Source organism: Hypanus sabinus, chromosome 19 (genome assembly GCF_030144855.1).
Source record: "Hypanus sabinus isolate sHypSab1 chromosome 19, sHypSab1.hap1, whole genome shotgun sequence".
Classification (NCBI taxonomy): domain Eukaryota; kingdom Metazoa; phylum Chordata; class Chondrichthyes; order Myliobatiformes; family Dasyatidae; genus Hypanus; species Hypanus sabinus.
The window spans coordinates 45,616,750-45,634,622 of NC_082724.1; the positions used below are offsets into that span (position 1 = coordinate 45,616,750).

Genomic DNA, 17,873 nt, shown 5'->3' on the forward strand with positions numbered 1-17,873 from the left:
GTTTGGCTTTTCCTGGATCAAATTTATTTTTGTCCAGTTTGCTAAGAGGACGAACTGTTGGGACATATTCCAGCATTAGGGGACATAGCAAATATTACCTTCAGCAACCGATCTTTAGACCTGAATGTGAATCATAGATTAAATTTAAAACGCAGCCCTGCACAATAGTTTCCTGGAGCTGTGGACACCAGTTGATTCAAAATCAGACAATGTAAATAAACATTCATTTTGGGTGTCTGGAGTGTGGGTGTGAAGAAAGAAGTGCGAAAATTATATGTAATTCAAAGGAGCATTGTAGATGCATTGTAACTATAGAATTGTCCTGCTGTTACTGTTGATCTTTAGCATATAGAAAGTCATGTAATATTGGGTCAAACAGGCCTTTTCCTCTGAGAGTATCTCATTTTGTTGAATAAAAACACTTCTGTGTCCACTACCAGCAGTGTCTCTCCAGTGTCTTTGTTCATGTTACAACAGAAGGAAGGAAAATGGAGAATGTTTGGGGTGGGTGTGGTCTTTGATTATGTTGGCAGCTTTACTGAGGCCGTGAGAAGGATAGGCAGATTCCATGGAAAGCTGACCGGTTTTTGTGAAGTTCTGAGCTGTATCTACAGCTCTGTGTGGTTTCTTGCAGAAAATTACTTCAACATGTTGGGCTTTACTTAAATTTCTGCCTATGTAAATTTAACTGACTACTATTGTCCACTTTCATGCCCTTTATTCCAAACTCAGCTACGAAACATATTTTAACCATAAATTTTTAAAAATAACTTTTTGAAATATAGCTTTAATGGAATCTGGAAGTAACTGGATCTGAGACTGAACCTTTCACTGCAGAAATCTATTGGTATGAGTGCTATATTGACCCTGACACCAATATGGTAAGTCTATCTCCTTCATGGTTTAAAATAGATTTTCTCTATGCTATTTTTATTGGACAATATCATTTTCTCACTGCAGTTAAATAGATTGGACTTATATCTTAAAGCAGGAGGATGAGGCACAAGCAGCTTTTCAATGTCATTTGAATATAAAGATGAGCTATTATTTTTAGCAGGCTTCTAAATATTTGATATTCCTAATGAATGACACAAAGCAAGAATACTAACATGCAAAAGAATTTGGAAGTAATAGTGTTAATCAATAAGAATTATAGGACATGCTGAAAAAATGTGATTGTTTTACTTGTATAGTAAACATTTGCACTGTAGGAAGTGCTGAAGTGTTTTATAGCCAACAGAGTTTCTTTTGACAATATTTCTCTCTAGATCTCTTTAATTGGATTATTATTGGTCAATACAGCTCCTTACTCATTTTTTGAAGCAGGGCCATGAAGTTATTTACATCCTCCTAAGAGAACAGATGGGCTCTTGGTTTATTATTTCATCTAGAAGAAAGCACCTTTGATTGTGGTTCCCTCAGCACTGCATTGAGCCACAGTTGACATATTAAAATGCAATTCATAAACCACAGTTTATGATATATTAGACACCTCAGATTGAAGCAATATGGCACCAAAGTACATAAACCAGATGATTTTATAAATGCTTCTTTTGCTACGTTTTGTCTTCATAGAAAACAAGCTAGTATCAAATACTTTAGATATTCCCTAGAACTTTAAACTGCTTGTTGTCTTCTAAAGTTCTTGTTGTATTATCGAATATATTTCAGATCATGCTGTTTTTTACTGATACATGTAAATGAGTGTTGGTGGAAATGGTGGTAGTTAATTTTAATTGCTTTTGAATCATTTAACCTCATTTGAATGATTTGAATCATTTGAATTTCTTAATTCCCCAAGAAAATGAAGGACATTATACTTAGGAGTAGTAGAAATCCATCAGGACTCGGGAAAATAAATGACTGTGGCATGGTGCTACTCTGCAAAATCCTTTAACAAGCTGTATCACAGAGTAGAACTCCAGTGTTTGTACCGGTCATTTTCCAAATGTCAAGTTCTTGACCTCAGCTTTGCCATCTGTTATCTGCATTTCTATCTGCAAATCAAAGCCAATTTCATGGCTATGGGGGGAGAATATGTGAATAATCAACCTCAAAGTACTGTCATTCCTTTTTAGGATGACAGGTTTTCCAAAACTCAGAGGCAAAGCAGTTGATAAAATAAAAAGTCACCATGCAGCATTGGCCTTTAATGTTTAAAGGATCAAAACAGTGAAGACATTTTAAGGTGTTGTCAATAATTCTTTCCAGCATGCTTGAAGTCAAAGATCTAATGAGGAAATTTTAAAATAATAGATGTTAGATATTTGACATTGCTGTCTTTATAAGAGATGAACTAGGTCCAGTGCTATGCAAGAAGTTAGGTTGTTGCTTTGCAATTTTTATTTTGGTTTATCTGGTTAGTACAGATATGTCCTCTGTTTCACCTAACAGTGCCTAAAACTCATCCAAAGTCTGTTCCCCAGTGGGACCTCGTTGTCTAACTCAAGGATGGTAAGGACCATAATCTGATTTATTTCAACTTTATCTTGCATAGTTTATCTATGCTCACTTGAAAGCAAGTACTTGAAATAAATACAACTGTTCTTTTTTTAAGTAAGGGGGATTCGGGTCTTCACCTTCTGAAAACTCACTTTAGCATGGCAGAAAACATAAAAATCCTGTTTCTTACACAGCTGGAGAAGAAGGATGCTTATGTGAGAATGCTGTTATTGGACTACAGTTCGGCATTCAACACCATAATTCTCTCCAGGCTTGAGAAGAAACTCAGAGACCTCGGCCTCACCCTGCCTTGTGCAGTTGGATCCTGGACTTCCTGTCATATCACCGGCAGGTGGTAAGAGTGAGCTCCCTCACCTCTGCCCCTCTGACCCTCGACACAGGTGCCCCTCAGGACTGTGTCCTAAGCTCCTTCCTTTACTGTGTTGCCACCCACAGCTCCAATTCGCTAATTAAATTTGCTGACAATACAACATTGATTGGTCTAAAATCAAACAATAGCAAGACAGCCTACAGAGAAGAAGTCATCACCCTGACACAGTGGTGTCAGGAAAACGACTTCTTCCTCAATGTCGCAAAAACAAAGGAGCTGGTTGTGGACTACCGGAGGAATGGAGACAGGCTAACCCCTATTGACATCAATGGATCTGGGGTTGAGAGGGTGAACAGCTTCAAGTTCCTCAGCATTCACATCACTGAGGATCTCACATGGTCTGTACATACCGGCTGTGAGGTGAGAAAAGCACCTCAGATGGTAGAAGAAGTTTGGCATGGGCCCCCAAATCCTCAGAACTTTTCTACGAGGGTACAAGTGAGAGCATTCTGATTGGCTACATCACTGCTTATATAGAAATGGTACTTCCCTCAATTGCAGGCCTCTGCAGAGAGTGGTGCAAACAGCCCAGCACCTCTGTAGATGTGAACTTCCCACTATTCAGGTGATTTACAGAGACAGGTGTGTAAAAAGGGCCCAAAGGATTATCGGTGACCCAAGTCACCCAAACCACAAACTGTTCCAGCTACTACCATCCAGGGAACAGCCACATCATAAAAGCCAGGACCAACAGGCTCCAGGACAGCCTCTTCCACGAGACCATCAGACTGATTAGCTCATGCTGATACAATTGCATGTCTCTGATATATTGACTGTTCTATTTTACATACTATTTATTACAAACTAATATAAATAGCACATTGCACATTTAGACGGAGATGTAACGTAAAGATTTTTACTCCTTGTGTACATGAAGGATGTAAGTCAATTCAATTCTATCTGCTTCCAATTGCTGTTATAAAATGCATCAGGACAAGACCAAAGAACTTTTGTACTTTAGACTGCAATGAATATAGCAGAATAAGAATAAGAATATAGGCATTGAATCAGTATTTCCTTCAAATTGTCACTTTTTTATTAAATGTTGCCCCACTTGTACATGATTTTGAAACCTGGTTAGCTCCCTACTTATTATTAAGTGTGTAATAAATGGAGAAGATACACTATTAATAACAATAATCATCATCATCACCATGTCTTTACCCATCTTCTGTGAGATCAGCAGTTTCTTCAGCAGCGCTTTTAACACAACATTTAAAACCACTTTCATACTTAAATTCTTAGTATAATCTGTTTAGTTTGCAGATTAACAAATAGTTAAGGAATATACTGTATGTGTGAAATTTACAGACAAGTTAAGTTAGAGCTGTGTGTGGATCCTCAAGCTCATTCATTGGAAATCCAATATTAATCAAACATCAATTTCTGTGCTTTTAACTCCATCATACTGATTTTTTCTGTCTTCTAAACTTGTTCCAAACTATATAATTTGAAAATGAAATTCTTGCAGCTTTTTTGACAGCAGAAAGATTCATTTGCAGGTAAAGTAAATGGTAAAGTGTGCTTTAAAGTTTATCTCCTTTATAAACTTTAAGAAAAGATTTTTAGCATTATTATATTAAACCAATATTTTGAAGTACAATATGAGGTGTTCATTGCCATTCCTGCCTTAGATTTTTTTAGTTTTTGTGTTTTAAGCTAGGACTCATTCCAGCAGCATCTGGTGGGGAAACTTGTCAATCATAAATTGGAGAGGATTCATATCTAAAAAGCTAACTATCCTCTTAACTTGGAGTATAATTAGATGGTTAGGGCATCAGAGTTAATCCTGGTGCCATCTGTACATCCTCCCTGTTGATTGCATGGGTTTTCTGCAGGTCCTCTGGTCCTCAGTCCAAAGATGCGCCAAGCAGGTTAATTGGTCATTGAAAATTGTCCTATAATTAGGTTAGGGTTAACTAGGGTTGTTGGGGGTTGCTGGGGCATCGTGGATCAAAGGGCCTGAAAGGCCTACTCCACTCTGTGGTGGCATCCCTTAGTCTCACAAGGCCATGGATCTGCACCTGGAATACCTTCAGGGTGCATGCCTGGGCAGGGTTGCATGGAAGACCGGCTGTTGCCCATGTAGCAAGTCTCCCCTCTCCACAACACCCATGTTGTCCAAGGGAAGGGCAAGGGCCGATAGAGCTTGGCCCCAGTGACATTGCAGGAGTTGTCAGAGTGAGGTTGAAGACAACGTCGGACTGCCTTAGGGACTCCAGCTCCGGATTTGTCCTCAGGGTTTACTCCCAAAGCCTTTCCCATGAATGGGTATGGCCGCAAGGCAGCAGAGATTTGAAATCAGAGTTTACCCTCTTGTACATAGACTGCCTGCCCAAGCTGATGAGCTCCATCTACTTGTTATACACTCCACGCCGTATTGTTAAATAAACAAATAAAATAAATTACCTTTGAAAGTTAAGAGGTAATTAACTTAGATAAAGATAACCCAAGTCCTCTGAAAAACTCTGGTACATGAATTTTATGAATTAGAACCAGGTTTATGATCATTTAGATATGTTGTAAAATTTGTTGTTTTGTGGCAGAGGTATAATTCAAGTCGTTTAAAAAAATGCAAGTGACTATTAAAATTAATTAATTAAATAAATGGTGCAAAAGAGTTCTAGTGTAGCGTTCATGGACCATTTATAAATCTGATGGCAAAGGGGAAGAAGCTGTTTATTCCCTTTTAAGCTTCTGTACCACCTTCCTGATGATAGTAGTAAGAAGAGGGCATGTTCCAGGTAATGATAGCTGCTATGTTCTTGAGACACTGCCTTTTGAAGGTGTCCATGATGGTGCCCATGAAGGAGCTGGTTCAGTCTTCAATCCTCTGCAGTCCCTTTCAATCCTGTGTATTGGAGCATCTACACCAGGCGGTGATGCAATTTCAATTAGAGCTAGGAGCAGAAATAAGTCATTCGGCCTATCGAGTCATCTATACCATTCCATCATTTATTATCCTTCTCAACCTTATTCTTCTGCCTTCTCGCTGTAACCTTTGATACCCTGAATAATCAACCTCCATTTTAAATATACCAAATGAACTGGTCTCCCCAGCTATCTGAGGCAATGAATTTCACAGATTTAGCCTTCTGGCTAAAGAAAATACTCCTTATCTCTGTTCTAAATGGATGTTCCCCTGGCCTGAGGCTGTATCGTTTGATCCTAGACTCCCCCACTATATGAAATATCCTTTCCACATCATCTCTATCTAAGCCTTTCAATATTTGTTAGGTTTCAATGAGATCCCCCCCACCCCCCTAATTCTCCTAAACTCCAGTGAATACAGGTCTAGAGCCTAAAATATAGGAAGGATGTGGAAGCATTGGAAAGTTTTCAGAGGAGATTTACCAGGATACTGCCTGGTTTAGAGAGTATGGATTATGATCAGAGATTAAGGGAGCTAGGGCTTTACTCTTTGGAGAGAAGGAGGATGAGAGGAGACACGATAGAGGTGTACAAGATATTAAGAGGAATAGATAGAGTGGACAGCCAGCACCTTTAACCCAGGACACCACTGCTCAGTACAAGAGGACATGGCTTTAAGGTAAGGAGAGGTAAGTTCAAGGGGGATATTAGAGGAAGGTTTTTCACTCAGAAAGTGGTTGGTGCATGGAATGCACTGCCTGAGTCTGTGGTGGAGGCAGATACACTAGTGAAGTTTAAGAGACTACTAGACAGGTATATGGAGGATTAAGGTGGGGGATATATGGGAGGCAGGGTTTAAGGGTCGGCACAACATTGTTGGCTGAAGGGTCTGTACTGTGCTGTACTATTCTATGTTCTATATTCCTCATACATTAACCCCTTCATTCTTAGAATCATTGTCGTGAACCTGCTCTGGACCGTCTCCAATTCCAGCATGTCTTTTCTTAGATAAGAGGTTCTTAACTGCTCACAATACTCCAAGTGCAGTCTGAACAATGCCTTATAAGCCCCCAACATTACCTTCTTGCTTTTGTAGTGCAGTTCTCTAAAAATAAATCCTAACATTGCATTTGTCTTTCTCACCTCCAACTCAACCTGCAGGTAAACCTTTTGGGAATCCTACACAGGGATTCCCAAGTACCCTTGCATTTCTGAGTTTTGAAGCTTCTCCTTGTTTAGAAGATATTCTATGCTTTTATTCCCTCTATAAAAGTGCATGACCATACACTCCCCGACACTATATTCCATCTGCCACTTGTTTGCCTATTTGTCCAAATCTGTCCAAGTCCTTCTGCAGACTGCCTGCTTCCTCAACATTACCTGTCTCTCCACTATTCTTTGTATCATCTGCAACCTTGGTCACAAAACTATAAATTCCATAGTCCAAATCATTGAAATTTAATGTAAAAGAAGCAGATCAACACCACTGACTCTCTTTTGTCTATACTGCCTATTATTTTCTCAAAGGTCTGCCAGCTAAGATCTCCTCTTCAAGAAACCTTGGTGACTTTGGCCTATTTTATCATGTGTCACCAAGTACTCCAAAACCTCATGCTTAATAATAGACTCCAATATCTTCCCAACCTCTGAGGTCAGGCTAATTTCCTTTCTCCTGCCTCCCTCCCCTTTTTAAGTGAGGAGTGACATTTGTAATTTTCTAGTCCTTCAGAACCATTCCAGTGTCTAGTAACTTTCTTAAAGATCATTACCAATATCTCCACAATCTCATCAGCTATCTCTTTCAGAACCCTGTGGTGTAGTTCAGTTGGTTCAGTTGACTTATCTACCTTCAGATCTTTCAGCTTTCCAAGTATCTTGTCCTTAGTAATATAGACTACTTAGTAGAGCAAATACTACTGACCCCCCCCCCCAAAATTTCTGGCATACTGCTAGTATCTTCCATGGCTGAAAAGTGATGCAAAATATTTATGAAGTTCATCTGCCATCTTTTTGTCCCCCATTATTGTCTCTGCAGCATCATTTTCCAGCGGTCCAATATCCACTCTCACTTCTTTTTTACTCTTTATATAACTAAGGAGTATCTTGTATCTTATTTTTATATTACTGGCTAGCTCATTATTTTCTTTTCACTTTTTGTTTTTTTTTTCAGTTGTCTTCCGATGGTTTTTTTAAAAAAACTTCTCGATGCTCTAACTTTCCACTAATTATTATTATTATTATTATATGATATACCCTCTCTCTTGTTTTATGCTGTTTCTAACTTCCCTTGTCAGCCAAGGTTGAGTCATCCTCATTTACGAATGATTCATCTTTGGGCTGCATCCATCCTGTGCCTTCTGAATTGCTCCCAGAAACTCCAGCCATTGCTGTTCTGACATTGCTGTTCTCCCAGTTAGTGTCTCCTTCCAATCAACTTTAGCCAGCAGCTCGCTAATGTCTCTGTAATTCTATTTACTGCACTGTAATACTGATACATTTGACCTTCTCCCTCTCAAACTGCCAGGTGAATGAGGTTAGATCAGATGATAATCCAGAAATCTTTGCAGTTAAAAACAATGCTTATTCTTCCATTTCAGTATAGTACTGAAGACATCCTGTGGCACCATTTAGAACAGAGATGCGGAAAAACTTTTTCACCCAGAGATTGGAGGATATGTGGAATGCTCTGCCCCAGAAGGCAGTGGAGGCCAAGTCTCTGGATGCATTCAAGAGAGAGTTAGATAGAGCTCTTATACAAACTCCATTTCCAGAAAAGTTGGGATATTTTCCAAAATGCAATAAAAACAAAAATCTGTGAAATGTTAATTCACATGAACCTTTATTTAACTGACAAAAGTACAAAGAAAAGATTTTCAATAGTTTTACTGACCAACTTAATTGTATTTTGTAAATAAACACAAATTTAGAATTTGATGGCTGCAACACAGTCAACAAAAGTTGGGACAGAGGCATGTTTATCATTGTGTTACATCACCTTTCCTTTTAATAACACTTTTTAATCGTTTTGGAACTGAGGATACTAATTGTAGTAGATTTGCAATTGGAAATTTTGTCCATTCTTGCTTGATATAAGACTTCAGCTGCTCAACAGTCTGTGGTCTCCATTGTCTGATTCTCCTCTTCATGATGCGCCATACATTTTCAATAGGAGGTAGATCTGGACTGGCAGCAGGCCAGTCAAGCACACACACTCTGTCTACAAAGCCACGCTGCTATAGCCCGTGCAGAATGTGGTCTGGCATTATCCTGCTGAAATAAGCATGGACGTCCCAGGAAGAGTCGTCGCCTTGATGGCAACATATGTCTCTCTAAGATCCTAATATATGCCTCAGAGTCTATGGTACCTTCACATACATGCAACTCACCCACGCCGTGGGCACTGATGCACTGCCATGCCATCACAGATGCTGGCTTTTGCACCTTTTGCTGATAACGATCAGGATGGCCATTTTCATCTTTGGCATGGAGAACTCGACGCCTGTTTTGTCCCGAAAACTAGCTGAAATGTGGACTCGTCTGACCACAGCACAGGTTTCTTGAGCTTGGGCCCAGAGAACTCACTGGTGTTACTGCATTGAGTTGATGTGTGGCTTCCTCCTTGTGTAATACAGTTTCAAGTTGCATTTCTGGATGCAGCGACGGACTGTGTTAAGTGACAATGGCTTTCTGAAGTACTCCCGAGCCCAGGTGGCTATAATTGTCACAGTAGCATGACGGTTTCTTAGGCAGTGGCACCTGAGGGCTCAAAGATCATGTGCATTCAACAGTGGTTTCTGACCTTGCACTTTACGCACTGATACGTCTCTGAATACTCTGAATCTGTTCACAATATTACGTACTGTAGATGTTGAAAGACCTAAATTCTCTGCAATCTTGTGTTGGGAAATGTTCCTTTTGAACTGACTAACAATTCTCTCACGAATTTTGGCACAAAGGGGTGAGCCATGACCCGTCCTTGCTTGCAAAGACTGAGCTTTTGATGGACGCTACTTTTATACCCAGTCATGATACCTCACCTGCTACCAGTTAGCCTGCTTACTGTGGAGTCTTCCAAACCGGTGTTACTTGAATATTCTGTGCACTTTTCAATCTTATTTTAACTCTGTCCCAACTTTTGTTGAGTGTGTTACAGCCATCAAATTCTAAATTTGTGTTTATTTACAAAATACAATTAAGTTGGTCAGTAAAACTATTGAAAATCTTTTCTTTGTATTTTGTCAGTGAAATAACGGTTCACCTGAATTAACATATCACAGATTTTTGTTTTTATTGCATTTCGGAAAATATTCCAACTTTTCTGGAAATGGGGTTTGTAGATAGTGGGGTCAAGGGATATGGGGAGAGGGCAGGAACGGGGTACTGATTGTGTATGATCAGCCATGATCACAGTGAATGGCGGTGCTGGCTAGAAGGGCCGAATGGCCTACTCCTGCACCTACTGTCTATTGTCTATTGTCAAGAATAGTGACTTAATCTGATTATTTCAGCCAACATTTCTTTCTATACAAAACATATAACCAATTATTCAATTATTTTTTAATGTGCAAACCAATTTCAACACATTGAGGATGAATTTTCATGAAGATTATTGTTAGACAAGGGGATTGGATAAAATAATGTTCTTGTGCAATAAGATGTATTATTAAATCAATTTCTATTGTAATGTGTAATAAGTTGGAAATGCTGGAATAATAGGACATGTTTCTTCACTGTGATATCCCTTTGAATTGTGTCTTCTACATTCTCACTCCATATTTATATGGTTTTGTAATGAAACGATACCGACATTCTCACATGGTGTGCGGCTACTGACCATTTTCTCTCTTTTTTTGCTTTAAATTGTGCAATATTTTGTGTTTGTTCTTTGAACTTTTTTTGGGTGTCAAATGAGTCAATCAGTATGTAAAATTTACACCTGCTTCCAGAAAAGATCAATCCGTGCATACGTTGATAGATAGACCCATAGACAGATATTTTTTAGTCAATTCACGAACCAATGAATGAAGAAATTACTTTTGAATTTATTCCCAAAATGCTCGAGACTTTATCCCTAAACCATGACTCCTAATTCGGCAGCGATACCCCAAACTTTTTCAGAATTTCATGGGATTCAACGTCATCGTTGTTGCTAGTGTTAAATGCTATAGTGTTGCCGCTGTTGCTGTAAACACTACCGATGTTTGGTTCAATTTGAATTCTTATGCTCAGCCAGCAACTTAAAACGTTGGATGTTACCCTGTCATGCAGGATTTTCTCTTTCTAATCGGAAATTCTATTTGACATAGTCAAACATGGGAAAAGGCTGCACAGGAGCCTGAATGGACTGTAGCGAGACCACGACATTCTATTCATTCATAAGCACAAAAACCAGCGAGGTTGCGGATCGCTAGTACGCATGCGTACTATCTATCAGCTGCTGGGGAGCGCCGGGTGGCAGACGTGCATGCTCAGTGCAGTCCGAACGAACAGACCGGGGAGGGGGAGGGGGAGGGGCGCTTGGCGGCGCAGGCGCAGTGGCGTCTCTCGGGAGACGAGTAGAAGATGGTGTTGATGGCGGAGCGGGAGCTTCGTTAAAGCGAAGTCCTCGGTGACATGGGTAACGAAAACAGCCTGGAAACCGGTGAGCTGGGCTCGATATCTGCATCGGAAGGCGGTGCCGCGCAACCGCTGAAAACACCCGCGGCCCCCAACGGAGCCCCCGGAGGGCGAGCGACGGCAGGCAGCAGCAGGTTAGCAAGCGGAGGGGAGGGGAGCCAGCGGACGGACTAGGTGCCGAGGTGGGGCAGGCACAGGGGGAGGGGGTGGCGGTGGTCTGCTGACCTTGCATAGTCACCCAGCCAGAACCATTGAGTGCCGCCGACAAGCAGGAGCTAGAGGAGGGTAGGAAGCAGGCCCGGGCCATTGCTGGGGCGGAACAGCGGCCGGACTGAGGCTGCAAGTAGGAAGTAGCTGTGTCCGATCGGTCAGAGTTACTATTACTAACACATGCCAGCCTTAATTTTCCTTTGTATTGCGACGGTGAAAGGTGCCATAGCCTGTACAGTTCGCGGGATGAGGTTGTTCTCCTGCTGTTCTTCAAACCAGTCTTTGGATTTGAACTGAAACCCAGGAAGCTTCTCCCTGATGGGGGTGGGGATATGGGAGGAAAGCCATCGAAGATTTGCAACTGGAGTAATGCAGCCTCTCGAGTTAATAGTCACAGGCATCCAGCAAGCGGGCAGTGAAATTAGCCCAGCTGGACGACTTCACTCGGTCAGTTCCAAAGCGAAGCGCATGGCAGGGGTTATCGGAGTCTTAATCTCTTAAATGTTATCATTTGTGTGTGTGTGAAAGAGAGAGTAGTGTACGTGAAACGAAATGCAGCAATAAGCCATCTGTCAAGGAAGACGCAGAACAAGATGTGAGCTATGTTGGGAGTACCCTAGGACAAGGGACACATGTGACAGGCAGCTGTGAGGTGATGAGCGTAGAGATGCTGTGGTAACGGTGTGGTAAATTAGGGCACGTCCGGGAAACTTTTGTGCTCGTGGATGAGCGTCGTTCCACAAGGTGAGCTGTGCGTTTGAATGGACTTTGCGTTTACTCAAAGGTGGGTTTTGGTGTCTACGGGGGGCGGGGGGGGGGGGTCATAAATTATCCTTTGAAGATTTATTTTGCCTCTTGAATACTGGCAACCTAATGTTGAGGGCACTTGCGAAAGCACATTCAAAGATACTGTAAAAGGACGACAGAGCCAATGTATGTGTAAGGCGACTATAACCATATTCTGCTGAAAAGAATTGCTGGAGTGTCGGCGACAGAAGCAGCTGTCCGTTCAGAACCACACATCATAAATTAAGCTTGTGGGCATAAATGATTAACTTTTTGCGTGTTATCAAGCGAATCTAAATCGAATAATTGTGATGAGTTTTTAAATAGGGTTTGCGTTGCCGACAGTAATAGTCACTAAATCCCTCGCTCTATATCTTTATACATCGGAACAGTTGTTAGAAAAAATAAGCCCTCCTCCAGCGGGAGAAAGTGAAGGATAGTGGACAGGAGTGAACGGCTGGATTGGAAAAGAGGTAAACCGGGGAAATTTCATAACTTTTCACGTTGCACCGATTACATAGAAATATAAATTTAAAATTATTACGTCTGTTACTGCTTCGCCGAACGTTCCTGCAAAATAACTTTGTGTTTAAATCCGAAACCTTCGGCTTTTTTAACTAGCAGGGTTTAGTAGTAAGAACTCTTCGTTCTGCAACAACATTCCAGATTCGTAATTTGTTCTAGGATCTGGAATTAACGCTTTTTATGCAGAACGATTAGTTATTTCAAAGTACCACGAAAATGCGTTATGATCGGTTGGAATTACCATTGTCGGCAGTATTTTCCTAGAGTCGCTTGTAGTCTGCCGAAGGAACTTTTTGAATTCAATTTAATAATTATTGATTTTCCCCGGCGCTTCGTGCTGTTCGGAACTGTCCGTTTCAGAACCATTTATGCGCGTTCAATCGGCCAAGAGCTCATGTTTGCAGAATCACATTTTGCTTTAAAATATGTCCCCGAAACTCAACATTTGACATCTCATTGTTTTCGGTGGGGTTTATCCTTTTCATTCTCTATTTATGTCGAGGTCGATTTTGATGTTCAATGTAGTGCAGTCTTTGCGCACCTCGTTGATCTACGACGGGAACTGTTCATTTCAGCACCATTTCGGCGAACCTTTGTTTCTGCCTCTACGCATAAGCAAGTGACTTCCACAGGTTTTAAACATTCGAGATTTTGGATTTTAAATTCTTTTGGCAGATACGAAATCACTTTTAATGAAGAAGAATTTGCAAGCTTTCATCATTAGGCTATACCAGAATTACAGAAATGCCTCAGCTGGAAGCTGTCAGATGACACAAGATCGAGCAAGCTGTTGGACCTTATATTAATTTGTCATGTATAACTTCGACTTCAGATTGAAATCTTTAATGATTTACTTAAAACAAGGCAATTTTGCTCTGAAGACTTCTATTAACCATTTTGTGACAGTACTCAGAACATCCTGTATTACCATTATGCCCATTTCGATCACAGAATGAATCGGAAGGCTTACTGCCGCAACAAGACCATTGCTAGCATGTATGAAATAAGTAATAATGGATAGTGCATGATAAGAATACGAGAACAGGAAGACTACTATGGTGAATGTTTGAAATATTGTGTAATATCAATATATATATTGTAATCAATGTCTAATTATAAAGTGGTTATTAGCTTGTTGGAAGAATTCCCACTGTCATTTTAAAGGTCTGTTCTTGTAAAAATCTGCATCATCCAAAAAAATCTGCTAGTGCAAATGATGTAAAACTGGATTGTTAGAATTGAAATTTAATGTAATGCCCACTTTTTCAGCAAATGGGTAGTGGATTAAATAATGAGAATTTTCCAGGGGTTAGGGTAGGAAGCAGGAGGAAAATCTTTGGGAAGTGTGTGTTGTGGGGCGGGGTAGGGTATATGCATTTGATGCAGCTTGATGTGCTCTTTAATCTTGATTAATTGGTTCCTAATTGCATAATGTGATGTAACTTCATTTAATAATATATTTTTTATATATTGAATAGATGGTTTATTTATTGTTTTGAGGACTTCCATCACTTGGTGGCATATTTACTTCATTTTTCTGTGCTAATGTCTGACATCAGTGTTCATGTAGGAGCTTGTTAGTGATGGAGGGAAATGATGATCACTGTAGCAATCAGTCTTTGTAATATTACACAAATGCCTCAATTCTAAAGAGTAGCCTTGGCATTTTTTTTCTGTCTAAAGAGCATCCTTGGTTTGCAAAATTCCTATTTTAAGCAAAGAAAAGATGTTTGAATGTTACAGTAACTTCATTTGGTGATGTTATGCCTTACAATACTTAGTAAATATAATTTTTGTTATTTTTTAAGAAGTTTAAGTTAAAAATTAGGCATAAAATGATGTAATAGATGTACTGAAAAGCATCAGGGAATGTTTTCCACACAATATTCAATTTTCCCAGTGTAAAATGTTGCAGAAAACTGGTAGTATCAGCCCCACAGGCACAGATTCCCTTTGTCCACATAAACATTTTTCTGAGTGTTATTAAGTTACCTGATTGTCAAGTATTTTGTAGCAGATTAAAAAGAAAGGACTTATCTGGAGTTGAGAACTGGAATTCAGGGTCATCCTCCGGGTTCCTCATTTGTTATCATCAGCAAGTTTTGGGGTTGATATGGAAGATTAATGCCCTAAGGTTGATAAGAAGACTGGAAGTTGAGACCTGATGCTGAAGCCCAAAATCCACTACAAGTCTACTGGGGAAGTTGAAGCCTCATGTCTGCGAATCCACAAATCTGTCGAAGGTTGGGATTGGAAGACTCTGTGTGCGGGAGGGAGGAATGGGTCTTGTTTTGTTGTTTGCTGTGTTCTCTTTTGTGTTCTATATCCTGTTGAGCATTGAGAGCATGCGATGTTGGCACTGGAATGTGTGGTGATACTTGCAGGCTACCCCCAGCACATCCTTGGTTTGTTATTAACACAAACAATGTATTAAAGTACATGTGATAAACAAAATAAATCTGAACTATTGGGTTCATTGACTCCAAATCCCATGTCACTTATGTTTTAAAGTTGCTAATCTTGGACTCAGATCCTATCTTAATCTCACCTTCTCCTTATCTCCCCTTCTCATATCTACATCCCATCTTGCCGCATAATCTCTCATTTCCCTACCACCATGAGAATTCAGCTTGTATTTGAATAATGAACAGGAGTAGGCCATTCCAACATACATTAAGGTAAATGATTTTTGTGCCTTCTAAGCACTTTTCTTGCATTATTATCATATCCCATGATTCCTTTAACACCAGAAATCTGTTTATCTCTAATTTGTATTAATTCAATAATTCAATGACTCAATTCCCATAGCTTTCTGGGATGGAGAATTACAAAGGCTTGCCACCCACTGAATGAAGCAATATCTCCTCTCGGCTCTTAGTAATGCACTCCATATTCTGAAACTATGGTTTCTATCCTAGATACTCCAACTCGACATTTTCCTGCATCCATCCCATCAAACACTGTTTGAAAAATAATTTCAAGGAAGTCGTCTTTTTTTTTTATAGTCCTGAGAATAGAGAATTTGTGTACTTAATCTCTTATACAGCAAACCCACCATCACAGGAACTAGTCTGGTGACTTTTTGCTGCACACCCTCCAGGGTAAGTAGGTTTCTTTTTGTGAAAGGGGGCTGATGTTATATGTACCATTCTGTGCAGTCTCCTGAAGGCCCAAAATGGAATACAGTATGTCTTCATCCTTGTGCTTAAATCCTCATGCAATAGAAACCAATGTAACATTTTCCTTGGTAACTGCTTGCTGCATCTGCGTGTTAGATTTCAGTGACTTGGGTACAAGGACACTCTTTGAACATTGATATTTGACAATTAGTCAACATTTATGGAAAAATTCCCAATTTTCCTGTTTATGTACAGAAGTGGGTGATCTCACTTTTTTTTCATATTCTATCTGATTCTTCTCACCCACTCAGTTAATCTCTCTTCTCCTCTTGAAGCCTCTCTACTTCCTCCTCTCTGCTCATTTCTGTGAGGTTTTACCCACTCAAGCAAATTGTTTATGGAGATTGAGTAGGTACAGCCAACCAGTCACTTCCAACTGAAAAATATTACTTATTCTCACTCTTCTTTCTGCCTGTTAACCAGTTCTTGCCAGATTTTTTACTCCCAGATCCAGGTTCTCTGACTTTGGTGACAGTTATTGCCAACAATCAGAAGATTGGGGTTTATTTCCCTCTGCTCTTTGTAAGGAATTTGTATGTTCTGCCCATGACTGCAAGAGTTTCCTCCAGATATTCCAGTTTCTTCCCATATTCCTAAGACGTACAGTTTTATGGTAGTAATTTGTGGGAATGCTGTATTGGTGTTGGAAGCATGGCGACATTTGCAGGCTGCCCCAGCACAGCATCGAACTGTGCTGGCCATTGACACAAACACTTCACTATTTATTTGGATGTTTCAAAGCACGTGTGCTTAATAAAGTGGATCTTTCTTTAAAATCTAAATAAACCACAAATATTGATTCCCCCTATGTATTTCGACATTCATATCATAAAAAGATCTCCATGGACTAGTCAAACACATTTTCTCTTTCATAATTTCATCATGACTCTGTTCACACTCATTATTTTTAGATGTTTTGTAATTCATATTTCCTTATCAATCCCAGCACTGTCCCAACCACTGCCATTAGGCTAACAGGCTGAGAGTGCCCTCATTTCAGATCTCTTACACATGATTGCTGCACCAGTGGTGATTGCTTGTTCAATAGAGACTGAGCTCTAGCATTCCCTTCATAGATCTTCCTGCTTTCCTTTCATTTTAAGTTGATGTTTGATCAATCTATCGATCACCTATCCTATTATCTCCTTACAGGGCTTTGTCAAGTGTTATCCAATAACCCTGCAAAACATTTGGCATTTTTTTTCTGCAGCATTAATGCAATTTGTTATACAGAATTTTAAAGTATTCTTAAATTACATACCTTTCAAAATATGTAAAACTGTGCCAACATGGATAAGTATCTACTAGTGTTGATGAAGTGTGTATTGGTTGAGTGGTTTTACTCTATATTTTGAAATGTATTTAAGGTTAATTATGATGATCTTGAAGGTTAATTAATGACCTATTCCATGGGGTTGGTCATATAAAGTAATCTTTAATATAGCATTATGGAGCTGTCCACTCATGTTTTAACTGACTGAAGTATTTAAGATAAGGTGCAAATGTATTTCAAGATGTCCAGAAGTTTTGTTAATTTCAATGTAACTAACAATTTTGTACCACAACTCATGATTGTTCTCATTTAATTCTTCAGATGTATTCATCTGAAATGTACAAATGTGAAGTGTTTTTTCCTCTCTGTTAATGTTTCTCTTTGCAATCAGTTTTTTTTTCACTTTTCATTTCCATAGACAGCTGAACTGTTGGGTTACCAGCCATGTCTGTTTGTTTCAAAATTTTGATTTTTTTCCAACAAGGAAATATCAAAATATCAGTCTGAATTGGCTTTTGCATTTTTGTTACCCCACCAATGTTTGCCCCAGGGACGCAGACTCAAGTTTTCCTATGTTCTC

The 17,873-nt window shown here is 39.7% G+C and overlaps 1 protein-coding gene across 1 annotated transcript in view; it reads left to right on the plus strand.

The window, feature by feature from the left end:
* Nucleotides 1-11,263: 11,263 nt before the first annotated feature.
* Nucleotides 11,264-17,873, plus strand: part of LOC132378174 (protein bassoon-like) — a 487,211-nt gene continuing 480,601 nt past the window's right edge. Inside the window, exon 1 of the mRNA XM_059944909.1 lies at nucleotides 11,264-11,454. Within this exon, the coding sequence (XP_059800892.1) occupies nucleotides 11,318-11,454 (137 nt within the window). The 5' untranslated portion in view covers nucleotides 11,264-11,317. The remainder of the gene's footprint in view (nucleotides 11,455-17,873) is intronic.